This window comes from Neofelis nebulosa, chromosome 6 (genome assembly GCF_028018385.1).
Source record: "Neofelis nebulosa isolate mNeoNeb1 chromosome 6, mNeoNeb1.pri, whole genome shotgun sequence".
Taxonomy (NCBI): domain Eukaryota; kingdom Metazoa; phylum Chordata; class Mammalia; order Carnivora; family Felidae; genus Neofelis; species Neofelis nebulosa.
The window spans coordinates 83,843,830-83,857,748 of NC_080787.1; the positions used below are offsets into that span (position 1 = coordinate 83,843,830).

Sequence of the window (13,919 nt, forward strand, 5' to 3'; positions counted from 1 at the left end):
ACAGCATTATTCACAATAGCAAAAGTGGAAGCAACCCATATGTCCATCTACAGATGAATGCTTAAACAAAATGTAGTGTGTTCATGAAATGGAATATTATTCAACCTTAAAAAGGAATGAAATTCTGATATATGCTACAACAAGGATGAACTTTGAAGATGTTGTGCCATGTGAAATAAGTCAGATACAAAAGGACAAACTTTGTATGATTCAACTTATGTGAAGTACCTAGAATAGACAAATTCATAGAGACAGAAAATAGAATAGAGGTTAGCAGGGGCTGTTAGGAGGTGAGGGGATGGAGTTATTGTTTAATGGATACAGAGTTTGTTAGGATAATGAAAAAAATTTGGAATTTGATAGTGGTGATGGCTGTACAACATTGTGAATATATGCAATGCCACTGAATTGTACACTTAAAAAATGGTTAAAATGGTAAATTTTATATTATGTGTACTTTACCACAGTAAAAAAATCAGGAACAAATTGACCCAAGAAGCAGCAGAAAACTTAGTCTGATTACCATAAATAAGAGTAGAAACATGATTAAAAATGCAGCTTTAAAAAAGTACTTGGGCCAAATCATTAACTCTGTCCCATATTTTAACAATGAAAAAAAAACATAGTTCCATTGTTATTTAAACTAGTGTAAAGCATAGAACAAAATGGAAAGCTAGATTTGTTTTATGAAACAAACACAACCTGAATACCAAAACCAGGTAAATATAAATGAGAGAGGGAGAGAAAGATACAGTACATAGATCAATCTCACTTATAAATATAGATTCAAAAATTCTTAATAACATTACTTAGAAAGATACAGCACTTATCAAAAGAATAATACAGTGTGATTATGTGGAGTTTGATCCAGGAATGGAAGATGGTTCCATAATTTGATATACTAACACACTAAAGGAGAAAACGGGGTGCCTGATCCCAAGGTTGTGGGATCGAGATTCTGTCTCTCTTTCCCACTGCCCCTCTCCCCTGCTTGCACTCTCTTATAAACAAATAAATAAATAAACAAACAAACAAACCCAACCAACCACATTGTTACCAGTTGCTGAAAAGGCAGTGATTTTTAATTAAAAAATAAAAAAACCGGGGCGCCTGGGTGGCGCAGTCGGTTAAGCGTCCGACTTCAGCCAGGTCACGATCTCGCGGTCCGTGAGTTCGAGCCCCGCGTCGGGCTCTGGGCTGATGGCTCGGAGCCTGGAGCCTGTTTCCCATTCTGTGTCTCCCTCTCTCTCTGCCCCTCCCCCGTTCATGCTCTGTCTCTCTCTGTCCCAAAAATAAATAAAAAATGTTGAAAAAAAAATTTTTTTTAAAAAAATAAAAAAACCCAGAAAATATGAGAAGGCAGTTCTTATCTCTTGATGATAGTTCATCATGCATTGGATCACCATGCTTTGCTCTGTCAGTGCATCAGCCCATTGAAAATGTTGTCTAAGCAGCTCCCTGTGAGGAGTATGGGGGCCATTAAGTGACGCTTTATCACTTACGAACAGATGTATTACAGGAACCGATGGAATCCTTAACAGCTAGTTAAGTTGCTTGAAGTATTTTGGTTCTTCTTGCTAGTGGACTTAAAAAAAAAAAGTTTATTTATTTATTTTTGAGAGAGAGAGCATGCATGCACAAGAAGGGGAGGGGTGAGGCGGGCAGAGGATACAAAGCAGACTCCAGGCTGAGCTGTCAGCACAGAGCCTGATGCGGGGCTCGAACCCACAAACCAGAGATCATGACCTGAGCAGAAGTCAGATGCTTAAGTGACTGAGCCATCCAAGCACCCCAGGAAGGATCATTTAATGGGACAATTCCTGTACCCTACTGCCCTTGTGTGATTGGACTGTTGATCCTCAGCATAGTTTTACTTCTGCTTCTATTACATTTTGTCTTACTAAAATTAGCCTGTTCTTCTGATCTGAGATTGTCTTGGATCCTGATTTTTGTCATCCAAGGAAGTTAGTCTCTCACTGCTTTTTGTCACCTATCATCTCTTTAAGATGTGATAAGTCACTCATCCGAGTAGACAGGTGGACAAAATATTTTTCCAACAAGGAAAGAAAGCCTTGAAGGCTTTTTAAACTATCAACTTTTTGAAAATAAAAAGGTTTATTGTCTCAGTCTCCTTTGATCCATGGCAATTTTTCTTTGTCCATTTTCTTTCTTTCTTTCTTTCTTTCTTTCTTTCTTTCTTTCTTTCTTTCTTTCTTTCTTTTTTAAATTTTTTTTCAACGTTTTTTATTTATTTTTGGGACAGAGAGAGACAGAGCATGAACAGGGGAGGGGCAGAGAGAGAGGGAGACACAGAATCGGAAACAGGCTCCAGGCTCCGAGCCATCAGCCCAGAGCCTGACGCGGGGCTCGAACTCACGGACCGCGAGATCGTGACCTGGCTGAAGTCGGACGCTTAACCGACTGCGCCACCCAGGCGCCCCTGTCCATTTTCTTCTGAATGTCTTCATGACTTTGTTTGCATTGAATCATAAGCCTGAGAAATGCTTTATTTTTTAATCCAAATCTACACCATTCCAGGCAGTTGAGATTTGGGGAATACTGTCTATAACATGAGGACCCTGGGAGCATCTAAGAAAGTTGGTGGGAGTTTTCTACAATTTAAATCTAAATGAGGGGACAAGTGGCCAGGACTCTAGCTACATGTAGTTCTACCAGAAATGAGATTTGTGATCTTGTAAAATCAAAGAACCTCTGTTAGCCTTATTATCCTCATCCAAATTAAACTTTCAAAGACCCTCAAAGACCTGAACGTTGTATTGTTTCTAAAATATGTTACTCTTATTTTACCATCATCGCATCTTTCTTGCCTCCTACCTCTTTTCCTTGCTTCTTTGTTTAATGTTACAGATAACAGAGACAGACATTACTTGCCTCATTAAAGATTGCATGACCCTGATCGAACTTATGATCTCCTGAAGAAAGGAAGCATTGTCATTTTGAAGTTATTACATTGATCTAACCTAAATTCTTCTCCCCTAAATGGTTTCCCTTTGTGTGGCTAACATCTGTGCAACTGCCCACCTTGTAACAATCTCCAATTAAGATGGTTTGTTTTATTTCTTTGAGCTACTGATTCCTGGTTCCTTCATCCTTGCCTAACCAACCCCCCCCCCCCCCCGCCCCCAACCTCTTCAGAATTTCTAGCCTGTTTATTCCTTTGGGTTCTGCCCCAGGTTTCTGTGTGACTCTGGTTTTAAGCATATCATTGGACAAAGACGGTGTTCTAGGAATGGGTAAGCACAGCACACTTCTCACTTTTTTTTTTTTTTTTTTTTTTTTTTACTGAGATACAATTGATATATAACATTATGTTACTTACAGGTATACAACATAATGATTCGAGATTTGTATGTATTGCCTTCTCACTTTTCAAGCCTGCTCTGTTAGACCAGGCAGCTGCCCTGACGAGGGCCAGGGCTTGTCATTCGTGGGGCAGATATTGTCAGTCTGAAAGGCCTGCTCTCTACTAAGGAAGATCCAAGATACCTAAAGCACGAGAGAAGAGCTGGGAGCCAATGTCTGGATTCTGGCTACAGTAATGAGTGACCAGGGTCGTGGGCCCATGGAGTCTGCAGAAAAGGAGTCTTTTCCAGGTTTCTGTCAGTTGTGGTTCTCAAATGGTCCCCGATCCCCCTCCCTGGGGCTCAGCCCTTCCATAGGATGTCTCTCCAATAAATGCTTCCCTCTGCCTGGGGTTGTTAGGTGAGAAAGGTTAAGCAGCATGTCTGAACACCTGCTGAGAACAAAATCAAGGTGTATTTAAGCCTGCAACCTTTAACTGGGCTCCCTTGTCATCCCCACTAGTAGGAGATCTTTATCTGAACAGGAATCTTCCTCCTGGAATGCTCTCTGACAGAGCCCTGCCTCTCCAGCTGGGAGTTGGCCTCTTCAGAATGAGTAGCAGGGACTGCTTCATTCTGCACACCCTTCATGATCACCTGTGAGTGTAATTTATGGGTCGCCTGCCAGAACAGGACTCTCTCTACCATTTCCATGCAGCAGTTCTGCTGGAAGTTGGGACCCACCAGGCTGACCTGCCAGAACAAAGCAGCACTCCAGACCGGAGCCCCAGAATCGCTGACAGTAAGGCCACTTTTTTGTGGTTATGGCCTGGTAACATCACAAGGCCCTTGGCTGTTTACTTCCCTGGAAGTGGCTGAGTCTCTGTCTTATCCTAGGTAGAGCAATGGAAATGTGCATTCCCTGCAGGGTCCTGTGCCCTCTTACTCCTGGTCTCAGATGGCCTATCCTGATAGCAGGGCAGGGTGGAGGAACTGGGACCTTTAAAGGGCCCAAGGCAGGGGTTCATAACCTCTGGATGCATATTAGAATCACCTGGAATTTTTTTTAAAAAACCCTCATATTCATATCATCCCCACCCTACCCAATCCTTTGGGGGTAAATTTTGGGTTTGTTTTTAAGATTTCAAGTGATTCTTAAGTGCAACCAAGCTTGAAAACCAGTGGTTTACATCAGTGGCTCTCAAAATGTCATCCTCAAGGAGCAGTATCTACCTCTCCTGGGAACTTGTTAGAAATGCATACTTTTAATGCACATTCTCCACTCCAGACCTACTGAATCAGAAAGTCTGGAAGGAGGCCCAGTACTGCTGCCCAGTAAAGTTTGAGAACAACTGGCTCAAGGTATAATATTAATATAGAAAGCAGGATAGTTATATGTGACCTATTGATATAACTATGCAAAAGCATCAGTAGAAAAGATGCACTGAAAAAGATTGGATGAAAATGACAATAGCTGTAAAAAATGGTAATGGTTGTATTGGATGGTAGAATTACAGATTATTTGCTTTTATTTTCAAAGTTTTTAGTAATGTCATTATATTGCTCACATATTCTTTTAAGAAACAGGAACTGGGTTGTGGCAGTGCAGTATTTTAGTGTTTTGTACTGACAGGTGGGGTTGAGAGCATCACGAAGAATGTGGCAAGAGGAATGATGCTTGTTTGGACAGGCCCGACATGGCAGATTTCACCTGAGGGCCTATAGCTTCCCTGGAGAGAATTATCCTAGGTCCTCTTCATCTCATCCTATGGGTCTCAGCCTGGCTCACTCATTAGAATCTCCTGGGGAGGGGTGCCCAGGTGGCTCAGTCAGTTGAGCATCCAACTTCAGCTCAGCTCATGATCTCACAGTTTGTGGGTTCGAGCCCCACATTGGGCTCTGTGCTGACAGCTCAGAGCCTGGAGCCTGCTTTGGATTCTGTATCTCCCTCTCTCCCTGCTCCTCCACTGCTTGCACTCTGTCTCTCTCTGTCTCCCAAAAATGAATAAACATTAAAAAAAAAAAAAAAAGAAAAGAAAGAAAGAATCACCTGGGGAGGCTCTATTGTTAAAAGATGCCTGGGCTCCACCACAAGTTGAGCCAGAGATGCTGGAGACAGGGCTCAGGCATCAATATAGATGGACAGAAGAACAGACCAACCTGCCCGAGTGATTTGGATGTACAGTGAGAGTAGAAAACCTCTCTCCTCATCCTTGAGATTTAAAGAAACCAGGTTATATCCAGAGGTCATCATCTGGGCGTCTTGGAAGCTTCCTAACACTGAGACATGGAACCCTTCTGCTAGAAGAGAGCTTCACCCACCTCACCCCCCAGCAAGCAGGCGGCAGGTAGAATGGTGGGTCAGAGCTTGGGGGCCAGAGTCAGACGGCTTAGGGGTGAAACCAGACTCTAATTACTTGCTGTATGACATAGAAAAGGTGACAGGGTCCCTCCATGCCTCGGTTTCATCACCTATAAAATGGAAATTCCTCATATTAATAGTGCCTACCTCATAGAGTCATGGAGGGGGGGGGATTAAATGAGCTGATACAGGTAAAGTCTTAAGATAGTGCCTGTCACGTAAGTATCCCATAAATGTTAGCTGCTGCTGTCTCTTGCTCATGTCCTTATTATTAGTGGTCTTCCTAATCCCTCTAGGGCCTGGGTTGAGTTGAGTTGAACAGGTTATTGAACTGGGGTAGGTTCCAGGACAAATGGAGGCTTCAGAAATGTCTTTGTCTTATTCATAGTTCACAGTCTTTTCTCCTTTTCCCATTTCTTTCATTGGCCATTCCTAGGGGCATGAAAATGATGGCAGTTGCATCCTTGAGTCTGAATCATTCAAATACCCCTCTAAGGGTCAGTTGTTATTTGCCCCCTCACACTTAAGGGGATTGCAGCCTTCCCCATTTGTCAGGCTTGACCTTGGGGTATCCCTGCTGGGAGCAGCCACTTCCCTGATTGGCTCTACTTTTGTTGCTTTTCACAATAGAATGTTCTAGAAAACAATTACATATCTGCTTCTTTCTCTCCACCTTTGGGTGGTGGTGCTGGTGGTGTGGTGTGTGTGTGTGTGTGTGTGTATGTGTGTGTTTAAGGGAGTTGGTCTTGTGTTAGGAAACCCAGGGAACAGGAGTGGACAGCTTCAGGTTCAGTGGGAAACTGATTCCTATTGCCTTTGATGCTGCTGTACTTTTACCTGGTGCTAGAAAGGGAGCCAGACATGTGAGGAGGACATTCACCCTTCTCAGAGAAGTCCTCATGTCACTGTTGCACCTGCTTAAGTACTAATGAAACCCCCAGTTGTTTACACTTCCCCTGAGGGGCTGAGACATCCAAGAACCTAGAGCACCCCTAGGCTCTCCATTTCTTTGAGGCCAAGCCTGGAATTGGAATTTGCTCCCATGTCCCTGGTAGCCTCAGCCTGCCTGTGCTTGAGGAACACTGGCTTCTCTTTGACATGGCCCTGTACCATCCCAGAAGCAACTTGCTTCCTCGTCATGGAAGGCACAGTCCTGACCTCAGGGAGATTATAGCCTGGTTGGAAGAAAATGCCAGTGCCCAGGGTGACCTTCAAAACAGAATGTGCTGGTTTCCTAGGAGGAAGCTGAGGCACTGTGGGAGCAGAGAAGACAAGACCAGGAATGTTTCTTGCTGAGTCAGAGAAGGCAAAGTTTGGAGAAGGGCATTGCCAGGAAAGAAGGCCCATTCAGCAGAGACACAGAGACCGGAAACTGTGGGCTGTATTTCAAAGATGGAAGTGGACACGTGGATCAGGACTGGCCAGTAGGAAATGACCCTTCAGCTAGGGGTCCATTTGGCCATCCAAGTGATCTGATTTCCAACCCTTCACCTAAGTCTGTTTGCCATTGAAAATATCTCACTGGTCTTTGTTAAGGCAGAGGTGCAAAGGTGTCAAGGAGGGGAGGGAACAATTGGGGTGTCTTCAGGGGTGAGGGCTCAGGACAGCTGGAAGGGAAAAAAAACCCCGTCTTCGATGGTGGATGTTAGTCTTATTTCAAGCATAATGGGGTGGATAGTGCAGGCTATTCCTGTTTTATAATTTTTTAAATGTGTATTTATTTACTTTGAGAGAGTGAAAGCAGGGGAGGGGTGGAGAGAGAAAGAGAGAGAGAATTTCAAGCAGGCTCTGCACCCCCCAAATGGGGGCCTGATCGCATGAACTGTGAGATCATGACCTGAACCAAAATCAAGAGTCAGACACTTAACCAACTGAGCCAACCAGGCACCCCAGCCTCTTCCTATATTATAGGTGAGAAAATGGGCTCAGGAGAGTGTTGTGGACAAAGTCCCATAGGGGTGATTAGTCAGAGCTGGGATTTGAACTGGGCACATCAGGCTCCGTTGCCTCCAGCCTGTCCTTTCTGCAGAGAGAGGATTCTCTGTTGACTTTGGATGCCAGTCCAAGGCATCTTGTTAGTAATTTATAGTTTCTAAAGCACCTTCCCAGGTATGACCTGGTTTGAACCACAGCACCATTTCCTTCTGTCTTCTGCTTATTTGTGTCCACTTGGGCAAACCCTTTTGCCTCCTTGTGCCTCAGCTTCCAACCAGTCACATCTGGTTCCTGACGAGGATGTTCCTCAGGCTTCCCTGATCTGACACCCTGAGATTCCTTGTCCTTTGTCCTCTTTTTCCAGGCTCTCTCCAGCAAACTCTCTTCATCATGGTTTATGTTTTCAGTTGCTCAGAAGCACTTGTGTCCTACCGTCCTGTCAGCCTTCCTCACAGCACACACATCCATCTCCTCACGAGAGTAACAAACTTCCTGCGTGTCATAATGCCTAGAAACTTGGTGAAGGTCATTTTCTGATGTCCTTAACAAGGACACGTGATGACAGATGGAAACTGGGACCAGGCCCAGTGAGTGGAACCTGCTTATTTTGCTCCATCTGATCAGCTGTGGACTTTCATGGAGAGAATCAAGGTTAAGCAGTGTGCACTGAGACAGTCGCTAGCCAAGGAAGGTCACTCCATCTCTTCTCAGACATTGCCTTTTTATGAAGGCTTTTTATAGCCCACTTTGTTGGGAGTAACTTTTTTCTTAATTAAGAATTCTAATTTTAAAGTGAGCTCTGACCTCTTTCTTTACAGAATCATTCTAGTGCTTTGATTGCATTTCATGCGTAGAAATTAAGATCCTTTATTGTCTGCTATCTGTGTTTTCCTCCACGGCTAGTTACCCATGGCAAACTGACACTTTATGGAGATCATAAATGAGTTTATTCTGCTAGAATATCAATAAAGGTCTTTGGAGAATTTTATTGAAGTGTAGAGGGATGTAAGAGACTATTTCTCCCTTATTAAGAGACCTATATGAGCCCATCAGGGTGTGTTTCAGTATGGATGGGAGCCAGTGGCTAAATGATTTTTGAAGCAGGAGGTAGAAGATTTCTTCACAGTGAACTTGAAGGGAAAAGCAAAGGAAATACGATGTCCCCTTTAGAATTTGGAGTTTCGCAGGGTCAGTTCTCTGGATAGAAGTTGATTTACACTGAAGAGTTATTCTGGGTGTTACCCTCCGTGTTATACTAGAGGGCTATTGAAGAAACAGTCCTTTCTGTGACCCGATCACAAGGCTAAGAAGCCTACTCAGGTGCACAGGGAGATGTGCACACAAGTGCGTTCTGCAAACCACTGAAAAGAACCTGGATGCCCATCAGTAGGGAATGGGTGAATAATGAATAAATGATCTGGAACTACATGTGACAATATGAGAAGAAATCTCAAAAATATGACATTGGACAAAAATTGCCAAATGATATTTTAAGAGTTTAATGCTATTTATGTAAGGTTCTAAAATAAGCAAAACAATATTTATTATCTATGGCTATACCCACGTAGCAAAATATGTAATTAAAGGCAAAGGAATGAAAAATACCAAATTTAATTTACTTTAATTTAAGAATACCAATACCTTGTGGTGCCTGGCTGGCTCAGTCGGTAGAGCATACAACTCTTGATCTTGGGGTTGTGAGTTTGAGCCCCATCTTTGGTGTAGAGATTATTTAAAAATAAAATCTTAAAAAGAGTGATTACCTCTGGAGCTGAAGGGAAATAAAATCTGGGAGGGGTTCACAAGGAACATCTATAATTTCTCTAAGGTTTTCTTAAAGTGACTTGTAGGTATGTACATTTTAAAATATTCATATTTTTGAATGGCTGAAATATTTTGTAATTTTATTTTATTTAAATATTTTTTTTAATGTTTACTTATTTTTGAGAGAGATAGAGTGGGAGCCGGGGAGGGGCAGAGAGAGAGGGAGACACGGAATACACAGCAGGTTCCAGGCTCCAAGCTGTCAGCACAGAGCCCAATGCAGGGCTGAAACTCATGAAATGTGAGATCATGACCTGAGCCGAAGTCAACGGCTTAACGGACTGAGCCACCCAGGCGCCCCTATTTTGTAATTTTAAATTTTGTTTCAAAAAAGGGAGAACCTATTCAGAACAGTCTGGCCAGTAGTTTCAAATTTTAGTAATTACTAACCAGATTTTTCTGGGGCTGATTAGCTTGACCTTTTGCTGTTCTTTCATCTTTTGCCCCATCTGATTCATTGTGACCACTTCATCATCCCTGAGTGTTAGCACCAAGGAGAAAATAAGAGAAAACATGAAACTCTTCATTTTCCTATTTGTTTGATGAGTGTGGAGTAGAAATTATGCACCAAAGGAAATCTTCGCGTTTTTAGCATATTTTATTCATTTATTACAATGCCAATTACAAAGGTTAACAGAGACAAACTTGAATTCTGAGTAAATATATAAGGATCTCCTGCCGAACTGAAGGGGAAGGGGGCTCCGACTGTGTAAAGCTTGCTCTAGGGCCACACCTGCCTCTAGGGAAGTGGTTTTGATATCCTGTTCTGAAATCAGTGTTTCCTTTGCATTAACAGCATGGCCGGACCCCCCTTCATCTTGCTGCCAATAAGGGCCATCTTTCTGTGGTCCAGATCTTGCTGAAGGCTGGCTGTGACCTTGATGTTCAGGATGATGTGAGTAGAAACCACACTCTACTGGGAGGGGTTGTTTGGGAGCTTGTCTATCTGGGAATACACAGTATAGTGTGTAAGCAGCTAGGCAGTGGGAGGATAGAAGATGCTCTCCTAGCACTTTTTAGCTCCATCTTGGTCCCCATGGGGTCCCTACGGGGACCTTCTTCTTGAAGACCTATCCTGGGACCCATTCTCAGTAGCAAGCTATAGTTTGCAAGTTTGGGGTGGTTTTCCCATCATGGTTCGTGTGCTATCTAGTATCATCTACGTATAGAGCCTCAAAGGCATATTGTCTATGTCCTGTCTTGGTGTGAAGGAGCACACTACACACACACACACACACACACACACACACACACACACACACATGAGTGAGTGTGGGCAAAGCCTGTTGGAAATGTGTCATTGACCAAGCTTACCGTTAGAGAAAAAGTGGGGCTTAAAAACTTAACTTTTTCCTCTTCTCACTTTGATTTCTCTTAGGATACGTTTAGTTTAAAAGGACCTGTTCAAATAAAAAATTAACATATCATGGAATCCAAGAAAAAGGAAGCATCCTGAAAGAGTTTCCTCTCATGTTATGCCTTTATTAAGACCCAGTCTCTCGGGGCACCTGGGCGGCTCAGTCAGCTGAGTGTCCAACTCTTGATCTCAGCTCAGGTCTTGATCTCAGGGTCATTAATTCAAGCCCCCGTTGGGTTCTGCACTGGGCATGAAGCCTACTTAAAAAAAAAAAAAGACTTTGAGTTTCTTCATTCAGATTATGTAGACAAAGACTCCAATTGGCTCCTCTGCAGTCAAGTATTCATTCCTGACTCAATCACCAATGGTGAGGATGAGGTCATGTGGTGCACAGGGTTGCCTATTGGATCTTTGAGGAAGTAGATTCTCTAAGAAGAGGATATAAATAAGATGAAATGAATTGTCCTCCAGTGAGCTATTAGGAAACAGCCTTATGATAATGTAATTGGAAATTATTTTCAGAAACTGTTCCTAATTTCAACTCTAATTTGTGTGGTAGGACTTTAAGAAACAAGAAGTTTTGTGAGGAACAGAGAATCTTACAGAATTTGCACATACCATAATCCCTTCCTGATTGACCTTTGATAACTGAAGGTATGGGAGTATTAATCAAATTTTAGCCCCTCAGGTGTGCTAGTAGGGTATAGGTTACCAAAGTGCATCTAGTTTTCTGTAGGTATCTTTGTAATGTCCTAAAACTTGGCAAACATATGGTGAGAAGGACAGCATTCACAAAGAAATAACTAAATGTCATTGTTTTATGTACAGGCAGAAGGCTATCCAGTATCGTTCATAAATCTCTGGTTATATTTGGAATCGTTGGGTCATCAAAAATGTTACTTTCAAAAGATGCTGATTTAACTTTCAGCTGTTGATTTCTGCCCTGGGTCATAATACATTTTCCCTACACTGTAACCATGATAACATTCCTGATTCTATCATATCCTTAGATGACAGGAGTGAAAATACAAGGGGAGAGAAGAGATTCTAACCACAGAAAAGGCAGGGCATTGGGATGCTGGTGCAAACATGTTGGGATGCCTCTGGTCTTCTCCTTGCATAATTGAAGTCCTCACTGGCCATGGTGGCAAGGCTACCATGCCAGGTCCACCAATTCCTGCCTCAGCTCTTGAGCTCCAAGAATCACTGTGTTCTCATGCAGCAAGAGCCATGCTAACTTCTTAGAACTGTGGGCGTTTATATCAGGCAAGGTAGGAAGTAAAATAGGAGTTTTCACAAGGTAGCTAAGGGGAGACATGTCAGAGAAGGAAATTCACCTCTACTTTTAGATGGGAACGATGTGTTTCATTTATTGGAATAATGTATTTTCTTGCATCTTCTCCTTGCCCTAATCAATCTGTACATTGCTTGTCCCTGATAACTTAAATCAAGACAGACAAACAAAACAGAAACACCAGAACAAAACAGTGTAAAAGCTGCTGGGAATGGAGAAGGTAGAATTCTGAAGTAATGTGTTCACCAGAATATTGTTCACGTCTCTCTTCTACGTATTTACCATGCCTGTTGATCGGCTTTGAAACTTAATGCAAGAATCTGAAGAAGAAAACTATATGTGTTTTTTTTTAAATTTTTTTTTTAACATTTATTTATTTTTGAGACTGAGAGAGACAGAGCATGAATGGGGGAGGGTCAGAGAGAGGGAGACACAGAATCTGAAACAGGCTCCAGGCTCTGAGCTGTCAGCACAGAGCCCGACGCGGGGCTCGAACTCACGGACCGTGAGATCATGACCTGAGCCGAAGTTGGCCGCTTAACCGACTGAGCCACCCAGGAGCCCCTATATGTGTTTTTTTAAAGAAGCTGGGATATTAATTATTGGAAATAATCAGTTCAGAAGTTACCTGTCTTGGATGATGGGTAGAAATAGAGAATGTTAATATTATGAAGAATTTACTTCTAACTTCATATTCTACAGATACGTTCCTTATGTCACGGTAAGGACTGAGAATTAGTTGAAGAATGACCTCCAGTGGCCTGGAGTGGGATTATTATGAATTTCAACCTGTGGAAACCAGTTCTTTAGAATATGCAACTCCAGGAGAAAATTCCCCTTGGCTTCCTGCCAATCCTGTCAACACACATTGGAGCTCTAATGCCATCTCTGATTGGTCAATGAGCAACCACACGGCCCCTACCTCAGAAATAGCCCAGGACCCTGTGGCCATGATAAAAGCCATGAAGGAAGAAAAAAATAAGAAAAAACAGAGAAGAAAGGCTAGGAAGAACCCTAGAAGATCAGAGAGAGAACAAGAGGTCAGCAATTTGCTTTGCACACCTACGCTGTCTCGGGCTTCCTTGCAACATGTCTGTCTGTGCCTCCTGGGAAGGATTCCTCCTGAAGAGGGACATGTTCCACCTTTGCATGACTCAGGTTTCTTCCATGAGCTTAGCTTTGAAATCTGTCTGCACTGTGCTCATTCTTTTTCACCATGTAGGAGAGAGAACTAAAAGTATTGTGAAACAAATATTGAGACGTCAGAGGTTCCAAACACCTTAAGTTCCCAAAGTGAGAAACACTGAAGTCAGAAAAATTGAGAGCTGGCAGTTCATGCACTTTGCAAACAGGTCAGCATGTTCCAAATCAAAATGCCAAACTGCAAGGTTGCTGGCTCTCCGAGTTTCCCACTGCAGTGTTTTTCCTTCCGCGTCTTTGTAGTTAATCATTTGGCAAATACTTCTTGGGCACCTGTAGTGGCCAGGGCACTGTGCTAAAGCACTTAGCTAGATGATGCCATAAAGAGGCAGCTCCAACCCCACAGAGGGAGCTGATCTTTTTTAAGGCCTGCACTGGGGCTAATTGATTTCATAGGGTGGAACGAGCTTGGAGTAAGTGCAAAGAGCCTTGACAGATTGAATTCTGGCTTGACCATGCTACCCCGAATTAGCTGGTTATCCTAGGCTAGGCACTGAACTGCCCTGAGCCTTAGTTTTTTGTTTTTATCAATAAAATGATGCCACTTGGAGTACAGTAGAGAGTCCATAAATATGCATTGAACAAGTAACTGCTGACAAGAGTGTCATATTTTTTCTAGCATCTTTTTTCAAAGTTTCAGAATTT

At 42.7% G+C, this 13,919-nt stretch overlaps 1 protein-coding gene across 5 annotated transcripts in view; it reads left to right on the forward strand.

Moving 5' to 3' along the window:
• The window catches only part of ANKRD6 (ankyrin repeat domain 6), an 83,733-nt gene that overhangs the window by 35,440 nt on the left and 34,374 nt on the right, over positions 1-13,919 (forward strand). For 3 of the 5 annotated variants that reach the window (XM_058734706.1, XM_058734708.1, XM_058734710.1), the window contains exons 1-2: positions 10,220-10,318; positions 12,777-13,114. In XM_058734706.1, the coding sequence (XP_058590689.1) occupies positions 12,821-13,114 (294 nt within the window). In that variant the 5' untranslated portion in view covers positions 10,220-10,318; positions 12,777-12,820. Of the gene's footprint in view, positions 1-10,219; positions 10,319-12,776; positions 13,115-13,919 lie in introns of those variants that run through there. The other 2 variants (XM_058734707.1, XM_058734709.1) reach the window with 1 other exon arrangement.